Source organism: Ursus arctos, unplaced genomic scaffold, assembly GCF_023065955.2.
Source record: "Ursus arctos isolate Adak ecotype North America unplaced genomic scaffold, UrsArc2.0 scaffold_24, whole genome shotgun sequence".
In the NCBI taxonomy this organism is placed as follows: Eukaryota; Metazoa; Chordata; class Mammalia; order Carnivora; family Ursidae; genus Ursus; species Ursus arctos.
This window is the reverse complement of record NW_026622919.1, coordinates 35,039,791-35,057,639: the sequence shown is the minus strand read 5'-3', so window position 1 is coordinate 35,057,639 and position 17,849 is coordinate 35,039,791. Positions and strand designations below refer to the sequence as shown.

General features: G+C 39.8%; 1 protein-coding gene across 15 annotated transcripts in view; it reads left to right on the top strand.

The window, feature by feature from the left end:
* ACACA (acetyl-CoA carboxylase alpha) overlaps positions 1-17,849 on the top strand; it is a 280,386-nt gene that overhangs the window by 190,763 nt on the left and 71,774 nt on the right. The window contains exon 45 of one of the 15 annotated variants that reach the window (XM_048223485.2): positions 477-700. The exons of the other annotated variants lie outside the window; for them this stretch is intronic. Within the exon in view, the coding sequence (XP_048079442.1) occupies positions 477-524 (48 nt within the window). The 3' untranslated portion in view covers positions 525-700. Of the gene's footprint in view, positions 1-476; positions 701-17,849 lie in introns of those variants that run through there. 15 annotated transcript variants of the gene reach the window in all.

The following is a 17,849-nucleotide window of genomic DNA, read 5'->3' as shown; positions in this document are numbered from 1 at the left end:
CCTGGCAAAGCGTTGGTCCTCATGACAGCTTCAGTTCCCTTTTCTTCTGTCTTACATGATTTGGTGCTTTATCTTGAGTTATATGCATGTCGAGTTGTATCGGACACCGGGTTTACTAGCCTTGCACAAACTTTATCAAGCCTTGACTTTGCAGTGGAAGGATAGGAATCAAGTGTCCTGTTACCTCGTTTTTTAAAAGTTGATACATCCATTGGTCCAATTAGCTTTCGGAGATGTCAGATGAGGAGAAACATTTGATGTGATCAGTTTGCTCTCTACATTCCTATGAGGTCCGTATCCTTCTCTGGGCTTGCTTTTCCCTCCAAGGAAAGGCAAAGCAGTGCTAACAATGGCAAACTTGGATACCCCGGTCCCTTTTTGGAAAGTGGCTTAGAAATAAAGATTGTGACCTGCCACAACTGAAGGGAGACGATTGCAGTGAGAGGAACTGCTGAGAGTCTTAATTTTTTTTTTAGGTTGCTCTTTTGGATATCTTCTTAGAACGAGATGTTGATGAATGTTGAAAAGAATCGTAGGTGTGATTATCTGTAAGGGTGGAATTTAAAGAAGACTCCTGTATTCGCACGATGTTCCCATACCTGGACAAAGAGCTAATTTCTGAAAGTATTTAGTTACGTTTTCTTATTTTCTCCCTAATGATATGTTATACACAAAAAACAATACAAAAAGCGAAGCTGTTGTTGCTGCTTCTGGGGGGTTTTGTTTGTTTGGGTTTTGGGGGTTTTTTTTGCCTTAAAACTTGCTAGTTGAATTTCATTTGTGCCATAAAGAAAGCACGAGGGAATTTTTCTTAAAATCTGGTTGAATTGTTCTGATCAGATTTATTATGTTCCCCCTCTTCCTAGCCTACTGGGCTGCTTGTTGAAGGAGAAGTGTAGTTGCAGGGGAAAAGACGAGGAAAGCTGCAGCTGTAACTTACCAAACAATGCTCCTTTCCAGAAGGACATTATCATTTGTAGCTGAAGGGAGTGATCAAGTTATAGAGGTTACCTAATCCTGCTCTGCCGGCTTCACTGTTTTCACGTCAGCGCCTCTTATGTACACAAACATGTTGTTGGAAGACACCCGATTTCATGCAGATTCATTCAGAATGTCCTGTGTGCCCCTTCGCCTATCCAGTATGAAAAAGGACAGTATACGGAAGCTGCACGCTTAAGATTGCTTCCTCCGACTCACTCCTTTTGCCTGTTCTGTCTTTGTCTAGTGGTGTCTTTCCACATCTCTGTTTGCCTTTCTTTCTGTAGGAGTCTCTCTGTCTCTGGGTGTGTGCAGGTCGCTTTGAGTGCCAGCCTCTTCCTGGGTGAGTGCTCGTCTCTGTCCCTTTGTGTCTGTATCTTGCTTCTTGATCCCTCTCCTTCTCTCTGTGTGCCTCCCTGAGTATCCATGTGTGAGGAAGTCTTTGTGTGTGTCTGAAAACAGTGTAGAGCCTCCTTAAGCCTTGGCCATTTTGCTCGGGTATGCGTGTACCTGTGCAAAGTGGAAATGGAGGTGGTATACGCAAGCTTGAGACTGTAAACATTTGACCCCCACCTTTCTGAGTCCTCATCCTTTATGTTAAACATTGGGGTGAAGAATAGGAAGGGAGGGGGTGTGTAGAGGTTGTAGGAAAAAAGAAATCTGTGTGTGCAAGTGCCGATCCCGTTGACCCCTTTGAAAATTGAAATAATGATAATGCGCGTCTCCTGACTGCATCAAAGTATCAGCACATCAAAAGCCAGGAGGCATGAAATGCAAATGATAAAGTGAAAGCAGATGGATTGTGCATGATCGCCTGATGCCCAATGAATTTTAAAAGGTGCCGGTTTGCAAGGGAGGGTAGGGTGGGGGTTGGGGGTGGGGGGACTGAAATAAACACGTTATCCCTGCAATTTTTTTTTTGTTCTTGACGCTCACTCCTGACAATATTTTTTCACACTTGAGTGAACACCCACTCCATCTCTCTCTCCCTTTCTCCCTCTTTTCTCTCTCTCTTTCTCTCTCTTCTCCAACTCCCTCCCCCCCCCCCCCCACCTCTTACACGTCTCAGGTCATGTCGCTGCAGCTCCGGTGGAAATAATAAGATATAAACCACGAGGTTGTTATTTGCATAGAAATAGCATGGAGCCCCAGGCAGCAAGGGAGAAGGACACAGGGATCATTTGTCTAAAATTTTAATGAAAACTTTTGCTGAGGCAGAGATTTTTTTGAAACTTTCTTTCTCCCTGCTTTTCTCCTCCCCTCCCCACCCCACCCCCAAACGCCATCACTGATTTGACTTACCATGGTTCAGTTTGAAGAGAAAGAGTTGACACACCACATATCATACTCCTGTGATACAGCAACATGTAAATTGTTTGTTCCTTTAATAGATATGAAGCTGGAGAGACACACATTCCCAACTTAATACATTGCACGCATGCGTCAAGCTTTTATGGCCACACTCCATCTCCGTGCACACGTGATGTTGCCCGTCGTTAGCCGGCCTGTTTTTAATTAGTTTAGACCTTCCTACCTTTTGCTTCCAAAGACTCTTACTTTTTAAAGGTTTTCTTTTTGTAGCCAACAGTAGTAACCTGCAAATAAAATATAAATATTCTAGCGGTTTCCTGTTTTTTACGTTCAGTGTTTTTACTGTACATTTACACATTTTATTCATGGGCACAATCCTTTGCCACTGTGTCTTTTGTTCCAAAACCAGAAAGTGCTTTCCGCATTTGTATTTTTATCTCTTTCCCCTTGTTATCTTAGTATTTGTATAATCTCTTTCCTTGTCTGTCTTGCTCTTGGTTGCCCATAGTTATTTGTAAAACATTCAGAATATTACCAAGTTGAGAAGTGTGGTACCCGGGTTTTCTTAAGTGCTGCAGGAACAGATTTGCCATTTGAACTAAAGGCAGTGGGCTGGTGATTAGAAGCAGTCTGGATGACTTTATTTGAAACTTAAAACCAAGGACATCAGTCCAGCTCCTTGCGGCCTTCTGGGGTGAGCTAGTGGTGTCAGGGCTGTTTCACAGATGGGAAGACTAAAACAGAGATAAAGTGACTTGGCTCCATTGGCAGAGACTAAATCAGCATGAGAACGTGAATTTCCATGTCCCCCAAGTTTCATTCAAGATGGGCTCAGTCCCTTGTGCTTAGTGTCCATAAGGCCTGAGAAGAGAAGTTGCTCTGGTCATTTTCCTTTTTGTGCAAATGTCATGAGCATGATGCCATGACTTAGAGAAGCTTCCAAGGGTCTGCGATGTCATGTCACCCAAGGTAGAAGACCATAGGTTCCTAGCTCTACAGATAGTAGGCTATAGGTGGCAGATGGCTCAGAATGCCTCACCGAGTGGTAAGGCAGACCGGATGGACAAACTACATGGCTCGAAGGGTGTCATGCTAGTCTGGGAAAGACAACAACCTATGTGCTTGGGGAGCTGGCAAGATGGGACCTTAAGGGACTGGGACAGTTTGTATAGTCATAAACTCCTGAGTCAAGGTGCCACTGGGTATTTCCAGGAACTTTCAGATTTACTTGCCCCACTCCATCACTCCTCTCTGTTTCTTCGCAATATATTTAACATGACATTAGGTTGTGGGCAGGCTTGAAGGACTAGTATTGTAAGGGAACATTGATGTAAATGAGAGCTGCTAGTTCCCAGTCCATCCCCCAGACGTAGTGAGGTATACACAGAGAAATCAGAATTTGCGGTTTATAGCCTGTCCTAATTGTCTGTGGAGATAGGCATGTGCCAATGGCTATGATAGATGGATTCTAGATTCGTTCAGGAGTTGATATGTGACATTTTAAAGCTTCTCCTTTGGGGGGGGGGGATCCCATAATATCATCTCCCTTTCCCTGTTTCTACTGAATCTGCCAGGAAAAAAAGAGCTTATGTGGTGGTGTGGCTAGGGCTATATATGTTAGGCCCGTAGGGCCCTAATTGTAATCTTGCTTTTGAGACATGATACAAGTCCTTCTCTGGATCTCAGTTTTCAAACATGTTTTTATGTATCTGTGCAATATGAAATGTGAAGTTGTTACTCACTTTGTTGGATACAGTATCAGAGTTCCTCCCATGGCACCAGTGACCTGTACTGTATGTTCTCTATACTCACCTGTGACTCTGTGACACAAGATGAGAGAGTCATGGAGGCTCAGAAGGGAAGGAGAGAGGGGCACCTGGCTGGCTTAGTCAGTAGAGCATGTGACTGTTGGTCTTGGGGTCGTGAGTTCGAGCCCCACACTGGGTGTAGAGATTACTTAAAAAAATAATTTTTTTTTTTTTTTTTTTTTTTTAAGGAGAGATAATTTAGCTCTTGCTGTGAGTCAGCATTGTAACTTTCACAGAACTTAAAGAGCTGGAATGGTTAAGAACATGGACACTAGAGCCAAATTACCTGGGTTTAATTCCTGGCTCTGCCACCTACTAGTTGTATGACCTTGGGGCAATTTTCTTAACTTTCCTGGGTCACAGTTGTACTAACTGTAAATGAGGATGATAATAGTACCTGTTCACCAGGTCTTGTGAGGATTAAATGAGTTAATATAGGTAAATCACTGACACTGTTGTAGTGTTCCCTAAGATGAATATAGAGTCCTTTCTCATTGCAACTTATGTTCCAGGCCCTGGGAAGGAAATACAAACACAACCTTCTCTATACTTTCTGGTCCTTTGAGGGCAAAAATTCCTTTAAGAAAATGTTAGATGTCAGTCCTCACATTGGCAATACGTTCATGTATTGACTTTCCCAATGGATGTTATCTAAAGACAATTACCGTACTTTGGAAAGCCATTAACGTCAGAGGCACCATGTTCAGTCCTGATAGGGTAGTATATGTGTCAGTCATCTGTCTACAGGAGTCCCCAAGGACTTGTTGATACAATAGCCCATAATCACTCTAAGGATCAGACCAGCAATTTGCATTTTTAAAAGTCCCCAACTACTTATTTTCACAATAGACAGTCCCTGTATTCCGGAAGCTCCAGATGGGCTCGCTCTCCTTTTAAAGAGGGCATTTGAGCTTCCTTTCTTAGTAAGCTTCTCTTTAGCATTATGAATGAGTTCTCAGAAGGGATTGCAATGGGCACATCTCCTTAGTTTTCTAGCCCTGTTCCTCAATTCCCCAAACACACACACACATAGACGGGCAAACCTGGCCCCGTGTGGAGGTGGTTTTGTGTTTCATTTGATGTTCCTCGGGTTTGGTAGTCCTTCAGGGGGGTGTTTTATGTTTCACCTTGGTTCCTTAGGTATGTTTGACTCCATTAGTGAGTCATTGTGATCTGCCCTCAGCCTGATCCTCTGGTTTGGAGATCTTGCAGGGTAGAATTTCCCTTCAGAGTTCCACTGGAAACATTGCCTCTGAGAGCCCTCTGTAGGTATGGTGGCTTGGAAACTAATGACTTGGGAGAACCTCAGATAAGTATCAGTGCTGAACTTCTAGATGAAGTGGAAGCTCTGAGGCCCTGCCTGGGGCATTACATTTAGACTCAGGAATTACCGTCTTGGACAGCCTCTTAAAATTTGCTCAAACTTCTTGAAGTTACAAAACCTTTAGATTAAAAAAAAAAAGAAGAAAGAAAGAAAGAAAAAGCAAACAAAAACTTTTGATCATTCCCCTCCCTGCCATTACTAGGTGAGTAACTTTGGGCTTTCATCTATTTGGGCCTCAGTTTCCTCTTTATAAAACATATTTCCCATCTTAAGGTGAAGACCAGAAGATCTCTTAACTTTAAATTCTCTTTAATTTCTAGTAGTCTTATGCTGTGAAGATGTATATTAATTTGTAGCCAGGGAACCATGTTAGGCTGGAGAGGGAGAGGATAGATTGGGGATGAGTGTGGGTAAGATCTAAAATAGTTGCTACATATTAGGGTGTTATATACTAGAAAGATTACATATTAGTGATGTGTGAAGTTATTACATAGTAGCAAGATTAGGAATGGGAGTTGTAAAGCATAATTATTGAAAAAAATTCTTCATCTCATTTCTTATCCATATTACAAAAAAATAAATGCCACATAGTAATGATGGTGGTAATGTTGTTACTGTGGATGACAACAACTGGCCGTAGAATTATAATTGTTGGGAGTGGAAGTTCCTCAAAAGTCCATTGTTTGAATTTCCTCTGTAATACCACTGCCAAATATTCATTCGGTTATGCTTGCAAAACCCAACTGAACGGGAGCTCAGTACTTTATGAGCCAGTCCCTTTCATCTATATGAAGTTCTTTCTTACATTTAGCTAGTCTGCTCCTTGGCATAGACAGACTAGTTCCTCTTAAAAAGTGGTATTCAAAATTAGCAAAGCAGCTCCCAGTGTTATGGTGTAACCTGTGTGGAACTGAATGGAACTAAAATCTTTCCCTAGTACTTTGCTTTCAGAGTCTGGCCTTGTCTTAAGAACAAGCATAGTAAAGATGAAAATGCTATCGAAAGATAGAAAGGAAACTGGATTCGTAAATAACATTCTTGCCAGTCAAAACTGTGAAATAAGTCAGAATTACAAGAGGAACAGCTAAAACTTACACCATTTGGAAGTAGTCTCTAGAAGGTTGGGGGTCTACAGTGTCATGCAAGGCTTTAACAGCCTGACTATCTCCTGCTTCCCCACCACCTACCTTGTTGACCCTATACACGGTTGGAGGATGTTTTCTTGGGTGCTGTGTATTTAGATGCTAGTTAAAACTCACTGGGTCCAAAGTTAGGTAGTACTTCTTTCAGGAATCAGTAAAGGTAATGTAGACTGAGGTACTCTGAAGCTCTAAGGGCACACAACCAAATCTAAAATGCTAGAATTTATTTCCCTCTCACATCAGCGAGCAGTCTCCGGCTCACTTTCTATGTGTGCACCTTGGTCATCTCTCCGCCCTGTCTCCAGAGTGTCCATTCCAACTTCCAGGATTGTGCTGCTTTCTGAGTGTTGGAGTGAAGAAATGCCTCTGTCTTACAGGTTCCGTAGCATGCAGGGTCTCTGCGCTTTCTGCCTCTAGCAAAACATTGTCCCTGAACTCAAGCTGAGAGCCCTCTTAGGACTGTGAGCATGATACCTTGGGCAGAGCAGTTCAGCTTCTTCATTTTCCAGTCAGTCATATGTTACACCTTCTTATGCTGGATTTTCTTCACCTTTCTCTCTTTCTATAAATGTTCGTAGCTCTGTCTTTGCAAATTAGTGCTCACTGGAAGCTTTGCTATTCCATTTACCCTTCTCTTCTCCCTTTAACCTTTCTTCTCCCCAGCCCCAGCCTGAAACCCAAGTAAATTAGCTTCTCACCCCTGCCCCCCAGTTTAAAAAAAAAAAAAAAAAACCATATTCCTCCAACAGTGTCTGTTCTTGGATTTGCAGTCAGCAGCCATCTCCAATAACCATCAGGCTGTCAGCTTTGCAGCTCCCCACTACCTCCCACCTCCCCCATCACTCACCAGAGGAAAAAGAGAGCCAGAGCAAGAGCTTGAAATATATCATGCAATAGTGTATCATGAATTTGTTGTGAATCACAGCGGTGAAGCAGGTTTATTTATTTCTGAGACCTTAAATCAATACAAAGTAGGTCTCTTAGTTCTGAAGCTGGGATGGAGTGTGAAAAAATGAGCCCATTGTACTCTTAAAACTTTGGGGAAAGGAGATGACAGCTATATAATTCCATTTACCAGGCACTAGGGGCTTTAATGTGAAGGTGACAGGGAGCTCTTTGTGCATTTAGAGCACCATATCTTCTAAATAAAAGATCTGTAGACTTGATAGTGGAGCATAGCTCCAAGTTTAATAATCTCCAAGCATTAGACCGAGCCAATATGTTCCCACGTCAGAGAGTTCCCCCCCAAACACTCATAAATTAAAAGTGCAAGAACTGCACACGTTGGTAGATTAGGAATGCAAGGACTCCAGTCTTTCGTGGGAGAAAGACAGACCTGGGCTCTAGCTGTGCACAGGCTGCGGTGTGAATATGATAAAGACACAGGAAATGGGACTGTTTAGAAACCTGGCTCCTGGCTGTTCATCATTCTAGGGGGACATTCCCTAGAATGCTGGATCCAAATCTAGCTATGTCCCCTCTCACTCATAGTGGCCATCTTCACACATCTAATCAGCTAATGTACACAGTCAGGAGTGTTGAATTATGAAAGGAGAAGCTTTAAGAGCTGGTTAGATTGAACTACAGATTACCATGCCCAAGTGCCAAGTTTTTCTGGTTGATTCTTGACTGGTTCCTAATTTTAATAATGTCTCAGTGTCTGGAATTTAAGCCTTTCAAAATAGTATGCACAGAAGAGAAATTGAGAAATCAATGTTATTAAGGAAAAGAACCCACCCAAATTTCACTAACAGCATAAGATGCAAATATGAGAAGTGAAGACCATTGGAACATATAATCAAGTTTTCAGTATCTTCATTTTCTATCTGACCCATTGATAAAATATGCCTTTTCTCAACAGATAAAGCAGGTTTATGCAGCTCAGTAGAGCCACCCTAATATAATATGACTTTATATTACAGTTACTAGCTTAATTCAGGCTCAGGTAAAGAATTTCAAAAGAAAAACCCAGTGTCTGCACTGGGGAAAACTAAAAGGATGGGAAAATTGAACCACTCATTTTGCTTAAAAAAGCTGCTACACTTTTATAACACTAATATGGAAGATTTCTTTTGCTTGTAGTAGCTCAACTTGCTGAAAATATAAATCAAAGCTGAGTTTTTATAGAGCACTAAGAATTATGGCAGTTCGTATGCATTTACTGCATGCCGGTTATGTGTAAAGTTCTGTTCTTGTGCTGTGGGTATACAAGGATGATTTCTGCTTTCATGGAGCTTCAAATTTAGACTTGAAAGACAGTAACAGACTTTTCATGTGTTCTAAGGGTAAAAACATAAAATCGCTGCCCACCACATTTAAATAAGAAAACACAAAACGGCTGCCGAGATGAGCAGTTGGTGTGACTCCACAAGAAGCCAGGCCCCAGCAAGCACTGAACTCTTTGCCTAGCCGCTGGTGGGCACAGGCATACAGCCCTCTGCCTTTCCACACCAACCTCGTGTCTTATATCCTCATCAGAAAACCACTGGGATTTTTGAAACGTTTTCCATCTTTTGAAAACATCTGATAGAAGAATGTTATTAAGAATATATGAAGAATTCTCACAACTCAATTATAAGAAAACAACACAGTCATTTTAAAAATGGGTTTAATTTGGGGGCACCTGGGTGGCTCAGTCAGTTAAGCATCCAGTTCTTGATTTGGGCTCAGGTCATAATCTCAGGGTTGTGGGATGGAGCCCCATACTGGGCTCCACACTCAGTGGGGAGTCTGCTCGGGATTCTTTCTCTCCCTCTGCCCCCCCAATCCCACACTCTTTCTAAAATAAATCTTTTTTAAAAATTAAAAAATGGGTTTAATTTTTCTTTAAAAATTTGAGCAGACATTTCATCAAAAAGATATGAGGATGGTAAATGAGCACATGAAAGGATGTTCATCATTAGGGAAATGCAAATTTAAAACCATAATTAGGTACCACTAAAATAAAGGAAAACTATGTTTTTAATAAAGAAAATTTTTAACTGACAGAACTAAGTATTTGTGAGAATGCAGAACAACTGGAACTCTTGTACATATTGGTGGAAATGTAAAACAGTACAGCTACTTTGAAAAAGTTTAAAGAAGAATGAGATCTTGCCATTTGCAACAACATGGATGGACTTAGAAGCTATATTGCGAAGTGAAATAAGCCAGTCAGAGAAAGATACCTTGTGATTTCACTCCTTTGTGGAATTTAAGAAACAAAACAAATGAACAAAGGAAAAAAGGCAAAAAAACAGACTCTTACTACAGAGAACAAAATGGTGATTTGTAGAGGGGAGTTGGATGGGGGCCACGCATGAAATAGGTGAAGAGGATTAAAAGTACACTTATCTAGATAAGCACTGAATAATATATAAAATTGCTGAACCATTTTGTTGTATACTTGAAGCTGGTATAACACTGTATGTTAATTGTACTTCAATAAAAAAAGAAAAGAGAAAACGTTCACCTTTTTTTAAAAAAAATATTAAACATTTGCCATACAACCTAGCAGTTCTATTCCTGGGAGAAATGAGATTTACATCCACACAAAAACCTGTCCACAAATGTCAATAGGAGCTTTATTCATAATTTCCCCCAAACTGGAAACTACCCAATTACCCAACTGTCCACCAAGAGGCAAACAGATGAACAAGTTATAGGTATTTCTATAAAATGGAATACTACACCGCAGTGAAAAGGAACTTCTGACACCTACGTTGGCATAAATGAATCTCAGATGCGTTACACTAACTGAAAGAAACTAGATTCCAAATACTATGTAACATATGACTCCATTTATATAACATCCTAGAAAGGCTAAAACTGTCGAGGCAGAATGCATGGGAGAAGGAAATTGATTACAAAAGAGATAAGGGAAATTTTTTAATTCGAGTGTAGTTGACATACCATACTGGTTTCAGGTATACAACAAAAGTGTTTCAACAGTTGTGTGCGTTATGAAGTGATCACCACCGTACAACTAGCTACCATCAGTTATCATACAAAGTTGTTACCATATTGGGGTTTTTAAAAAGATTTTATTTATTTGTCAGGGGAAGAGAGAGAGAGAGCACAAGCATGGGGAGTGGCAGGCAGAGGGAGAAGCAGGCTCTCCATAGCAAGGAGCCCAATGCAGGACTCAGTCCCAGGACCCTGAGATCATGACCAAGCTGAAGGCAGCTGCTTAACCAACTGAGCCACCTAGGTGCCCCACCATATTGTTAACTACATTCCTTCTGTTGTACATTACATGCCCATGACTTACTTATTTTGTAATTAGAAGTTTGTACCTTTTAATCTCCTTCCCCTATTTTGTCCACCCTCCCACGCACACACTTCTCTCTGGTAAACACCATTCTGTTTTCTGAGTCCATTTGTTTGGTTTGTTCATTTGTTTTTTAGATTCTGCATATAAATGAAACCATATGGCATTTGTCTTTCTCTGATTTATTTCAGTTAGCATAATATCTTCTAGGTCCATCCTATTATCACAAATGGAAAGATTTTTTATGGCTGAGTAATATTCCATTATACACCCACACCCCACACATCTTCACTATCCATTCATTTATTGATGGACACTTGGGTTGCTTCCATACTGTGGCTATTGTAAAAAATGCTGCAATGAACATAGGAGTACATGTATCTTTTTTAATTAGTGTTTTCATTTTGTTTGGTTAAATACCCAGAAGTGGAATTTCTGGGTCATATGGTAATTCTATTTTTAATTTTTTGAGGAACCTCCATACAGTGGCTGCTCCCATTTGCATTCCCATCACCAGTGCATGAAGATTCCCTTTTCTCTTCATCCTTCTCCAACACTTGTTATTTCTCATTTGTTTGTTTGTTTTTGATACTAGCCATTCTGACAGATGTGAGGTGGTATCTTATTGTGGTTTTGGTTTGCATTTCCCTGATGATTAGTGATCTTTTCATGTGCCTCTCGGCCATCTGTATGTCATCTTTGGAGAACAGAATAGATCTTTGTCTATTCAGGTTCTGTGTCTATTTTTTAATTGGATTGTTCATTTTTTTGATACTGAGTTATGTGCATTCTTTATATATTTGGGATATTTACTTATTGGATATATCATTTGCAAATATCTCCCATTCATTAGGTCGCCTTTTCATGTTGTTGATAGTTTGCTTCACTGTGCAAAACCTTTTTAGTTTGATGAAGTCCTATTGGTTTATTTTTGTTTTTATTGCTCTTGCCTGAGGAGACCAATCCAAAAAAATATTGCTAAGACTTATGTCAAAAAACTTACTGCATATGTTTTCTTCTAGGGGTTTTATGCTTTCCAGTCTTAAATTTAAGTCTTTAAGCCATTTTGAGTGTACTTTCATATATGCTGTAAGAAAATAGTCCAGTTTTATTCTTTTGCCTGTAATTGTCCATTTTTTTCCAAAACCATTTATTGAAGAGACTGTCTTTTCCTTATTGTATATTGTTGCCTCCTTTGTTGAAAATTAATTGGCCATATAAGCATGGATTTATTTCTGAATGCTGTATTCTGTTCCATTGATCTATGTGTCTGTTTTTGTGCCGATACCATAATCCTTTGATTACTTACAGCTTTGTAATATAGTTTGAAATCAGGGAGTGTGATACTTCCAGCTTTGTTCTTCTTTATCAGGAGTGCTTTGGCTATTTTGATCTTTTGTGGTTTCATAGAAATTTTAGGATTATGTGTTCTAGTCCTGTGAAAAATGCCATTTTGATAGGGTATTTTGATGGGGATTGCATTGACTCTGTAGATTCCTTTAGCTAATGTGGACATTTAAACAATATTAATTCTTCCAGTCCATGAGTATGGAATATCCGTCCATTTATTTGTGTCTTTTTCAGTTTCTTTCATCAGTGTTTTATAGTTTTCAGAGTACATCTTTCACCTCCTTGGTTAAATTTAATTCTAGGCGTTTTATTCTTTTTGTTGCAAATGTAAGTGGGATTGGTTTCTTAAATTCTCTTTCTGCTAGTTAATTATTAATCTATAGAAATACAGCAGATTTCTGTATATTAATTTTGTATCCTGGAACTTTACTAAATTCATTTATTAATTCTTATAGTTTTTTATTTATTTACTTGAGAGAGAGAGTGAAGGAGCAGGAGGAAGGTCAGAGGAAGAGGGAAGAATCAGACTCCCCGCTGAGCAGGGAGCCTGATGTGGGGCTTGATTCCAGGACTCTGGGGTCATGACCTGAGCCGAAGGCAGACACTTAACTTAACCGACTGAGCCATCCAGGTGCCCCAGATCTAATAGTTTTTTGGTGGGGCCTTTGGGGGTTTCTGTATAGTATTATGTCATCTGCAAATCATGACAGTAAATAGGTGTTTACTTCTTTTCTAATTTGGATGCCTTTTATTTCTTTTTCTTGTCTGATTGCTGTGGCTAGGACTTCCAATACTGTTTTGAATAAAAGTGGTGGCAGTGGGCATCCTTATCTTATTCTTGATCATAGAGGGAAAGTTTTCAGCTTTTCACTGTTGAGTATGATGTTAGCTGTGGCTTTGTCATCTATGCCTTTTATTATGTTGAGGTATGTTCTCTCCATACCCATTTTGTTGAGTTTTTATTATAAATGGATATTGATTTTTATTAAATGCTTTTCTGCATTTATTGAGATGATCATATGATTTTTATATATCTTTTTGTTAATGTGGAGTATTACATTGATTCATTTGCAGATATTGAACCATCCTTGTATCACTGGAATATATCCCACATAATCATGGTGTATTAACCTTTTAATGAATTGTTGAATTTAGTTTGCTAGTTTTTTTTTTTTTTTTTTTTTTTTTTTTTTTTTAAGGATTTGTGCATTTACGTTCATCAGGATATTGGCCTGTAATTTTTTTTTTCCCTTTGGTCGTGCTTTGTGGTTTTGTTATCAGGGTAATGCTGGCCTCATAGAATGAGTTCAGAAGTATTCTTTTCGGGACACCTGGGTGGCTCAGTTGGTTAAGCGGCTGCCTTCAGCTCAGGTCATGATCCTAGGATCCTGGGATCGAGCCCCGCATCGGGCTCCCTGCTCAGTGGAGAGCCTGCTTCTCCCCCTCCCTCTGCCTGTCGCTCTGCCTACTTGTGCTCTCTCTCTGTCAAATAAATAAATAAAATCTTTAAGAAAAAAAAAAGGAAGTGGGGCGCCTGGGTGGCACAGCGGTTAAGCCTCTGCCTTCGGCTCAGGGAGTGATCCTCTGCCTTCGGCTCAGGGCGTGATCCCGGCGTTCTGGGATCGAGCCCCACATCAGGCTCCTCCGCTATGAGCCTGTTTCTTCCTCTCCCACTCCCCCTGCTTGTGTTCCCTCTCTCGCTGGCTGTCTCTATCTCTGTCAAATAAATAAATAAAATCTTTAAAAAAAAAAAAAAGGAAGTATTCTTTTGAATATTTTAGAATAGTTTGAGAAGGATACATATTAACTCTTTTTTAAATGGTAGAATTCACCTATGAAACCATCTGGTCCTGGACTTTTGTTTTTTCGGGAGTTTTTGGTTACTGATTCAATTTCATTAATAGTATTTGGTCTGTTCAGATTTTTTATTTATTCCTGATTCAGTCTTTGAAGATTGTATGTTTCTAGAAATGTATCCATTTTTTTCTAAGTTGTCCTATTTGTTGGCATATAATTGTTCATTGTAGTCTGTTATGATCCTTTATATTTCTGTTGTATTGGTTGTAACTTCCCTTTCATTTCTGATTTTACCTATTTGGGCCCTCTCTTTTTCTTATGAGTATGGCTAAAGGTTTATCAATTGTTTATCTTTTCTAAGAACCAGTTCTTAGTTTCATTGATCATTTCTGTTGTCTTTTTAGTCTGTTTCATTTTATTTCCACTCTGATCTTTATTATTTCCTTCTTTCCACTAACTTTGGGCTTTGTCCTTTTTCTAGTTCATTAGGTTTAAGGTTAGGTTGTTTATGTGAGGTGTTTTTGTTGTTGTTGTTTACTGAAGTAGGCCTGCATTGCTATGAACATCTCTCCTTAGAACTGCTTTTGCTGTATCCTATAGATTTTGGAATGTTGTGTTTCCATTTTCATTTGTCTCAAGGTATTTTTTGATATCCTCTTTGATTTCTTCAGTGACCCATTGGTTGTTTAGTAGCAAGTGTAGTGTTTATCCTCCACATGTTTGTATTTCTTTCCAGTTTTCTTGTAATTGATTTCGAGTTTACACCATTGTGGTCAGAAAAGATGCTTGATGTGATTTCAGTCTTCTTAAATTTATTGAGACTTGTTTTGTGGCCTAACATATGATCTGTCTTGGAGGATGTTTCATGTGCATTTGAAATGAATGTGTATTCTGCTGGTTTTGGATGGAATGTTATATACACATACACATACATATCTGTTAGGTCCATCTGGTATAATGTGTCATTCAAAGCCACTGTTTCTTTGTTGATTTTTCTGTCTGAGTGATCTATCCATTGATATAAGTGGGGTATTAAAGTCCCCTGCTATTATTGTATTACTGTCAGTTTCTCCCTTTATATTGGTTAATATTTGTTTTATGTATTTAGGTACCCCTATGTTGTTTGTATAGCTATTTGAAATTGTTATATCCTCTTGTTGGATTGATCCCTTTATCATTATGTAATGCCCTTCTTCGTGTCTTCTTACAGTATTTGTTTTAAAGTCTATCTTGTCTGATATAAGTATTGCTACCCCAGATTTCTTTTATTTCCATTTGCATGGAATATCTTTTTCCATCCCTTCACTTTCAGTCTGTGTGTCTTTAGTTCTGAAGTGAGTCTCTGATCTGAAGTGTAGGCAGCATATAGGTGGTCTTGTTTTTTGTTTTTTTGTTTTTTTAATTCATTCAGCCACCCTATGTCTTTTGATTGGAGCATTTAGTCCATTTATGTGTAAAGTAATTATTGATACATATGTACTTACTGCCATTTTGTTGATTGTTTTCTGGATGTTTTTGTTAATCTTCTCTGGCACTTTCTTCTCATATTCTCTTCCTTTGTGATTTGGTGACCTCTTTAGTGTTATGCTTACATCCCTTTATCTTCTGTGTATCTATTATAGATATTTGGTTTGGAGTTACCATGGGTTCATATATGACATCCTGTGTATATAGAGCTATTTTAAGTTGATGGTCACTTAAGTTCAAGTGCATTCTAAAAGCACTACATTTTCACCCCCCAACCCACATTTTATGTTTTTGATGTCATATTTTACATCTTACTATTTTGTGTATCTTTTGACCTCTATTGTAGGTCTGGATGATTTTCACTACGTTTGTCTTTTAACCTTCATGCTAATTATGTAGATAGTTGATCCACTACCTTTACCATATTTTTGCCTTTACCAGTTAGACTTTTTCTTTATAATAATTTTAATAATTTTCTTATTTCTAGTGATGGCCTTTTCCATTTAAAGAAGTCCCTTTAATATTTCTCGTTAAGGCTGGTTTGGTGGGGATGAACTCCTTTAGCTTTTGCTTGTCTGGGAAACTCCTTATCTCTCCTATTCTGAGTGATAACCTTGCTGGGTGAACTGTTCTTGGTTGTAAGTTCTTTCCTTTCAGCACTTTGAATATATCATGCCACTCTCTTCTGGCCTGTAAAGTTTATGCTGAAAAATCAGCTCATGGTCTTATGGGGGTCCCCTTGTACATAATAAGTTTTTCTCTTACTTCCCTTAAGATTCCCTCTTTCACTATTGACACTTTGATTATACTGTATTATAATCAATATAGTGATGTATAGTATAGTGTTATGTCTTGGTGTGGATCTCCTTGGGTTCATCTTATTTGGGACTGTGTTTCCTGGATTTGGATGTCTGCTTCCTTCCCCAAGTCAGGGAAATTTTCAGCCATTATTTCTTCAAACAGGTTTTCTGTCCCTTTCCTTTTCTCTTTTCCTTCTGGGACTCCTATAATGCAAATGTTGGTATGCTTGATGTTTTCCCAGAAGTCCCTGAAACTATCCTCATTTTTTCATTCTTTTTTTTCTTTTTGCTGTTCTCGTTGTGTGGGTTTAACTACTCTTATCTTCCACATTGCTGATCCATTCTTCTGCATTATCTAATCTGCTGTTGATCCTCTGTAGTGTGTTTTTCATTTCAGTTATTGTATTCTTCTGATTTGTTCATTTTTATATTTTCTCTTTGTTGATGTTCTTGTTGTGTTCTTCCATTCCTTTCCTGAGTATAGTGAGCATCTTTATGATCATTACTTTGAACTCTTTATCTAGCGGATTGCGTATTTCCATTTCATTTAGTTCTTTTCCTGAGATTTTTGTCTTATTCTTTCACTTGGAATGTGTTCTCTCATCTCCTCATTTTGCTTAACTCTCTGTGTTTGTTTTATGTATTAGGTAGATCAGTTTTACCTCCTAGTCTTGAAGAAGTGTCTTTGTATAGAGAGTATCCTTTGGCGCCAGTAGCACAAAACCACCCTGTTCACTCAATCCAGGTACCCCCTGGGATATCCCCTGCGGGCCACATGCACCTTCCTGTTGAGGCTGAGCCACAGTTAGTGCAGACTTGCTGGTGTGTGAGGCTGGCCCCTCAAGGCAGGGGTCACTGGAGGAGAGGGGCTCTGGTGTTGCTCTGGTGTTGGCAGAGGCTTCCCCCGGGTGTGGGGGGGTGGGGAGTCCATAGGGGAATGCTGGAGTGTGGTGAGTAGTGCTAGCAAGGGAGATGGAGAGTGTCACAACTGTCTCTCACCACCACCGGGCCAACTAGGTAGAAGAGGGGGTGAAGAAAATTGTACCTGCCCACGCTTCCTTCCATGGAGAATGTTCCAGCAGATCTCTGCCCCTCTAGCACATGCCCTAAAATTAGTCAGTGAGTCTCCTTCACATGTAACCCCCACACTTTTCAAACTACTGCCTCTGCACTGGGATTTGGAGGGAGTAAAATTGTGAGAGCCCTTTAAGTATAGTCTGTTTCCTGCTGCCCTCCTAGACATAAGCCCTACTGGTTTTCAAAGCCAGATGTTATGGGGGCTCTGCTTCCTGGTGCAGGTCCTCTGAACTGAGGAACCCGGTGTGGGGCCTGGACCCCTCATTCCTCAGGGAGGACCTCTGTGGTTGCAATATCCCTCCCGTTTGTGGGTCACCATGCCAGGGGTGTGTGTCCTGACTAGACCTAATATTGCCTTGCCTCCTCATCTTGATGTGGCTTTTTCTTTATATTCTTAGTTGTGTAAAATCTTTTCTGCTAGTCTTCAGCTCATTTTCAGAGAGAGTTTTTCTGTATGTAGTCATAGTTCTGGGTTGTCCGTGGGAGAATGTGAACTCATGGTCTTCTTGCTCCACCATCTCGATCCTGCCTCCTAGAGGGAAACTT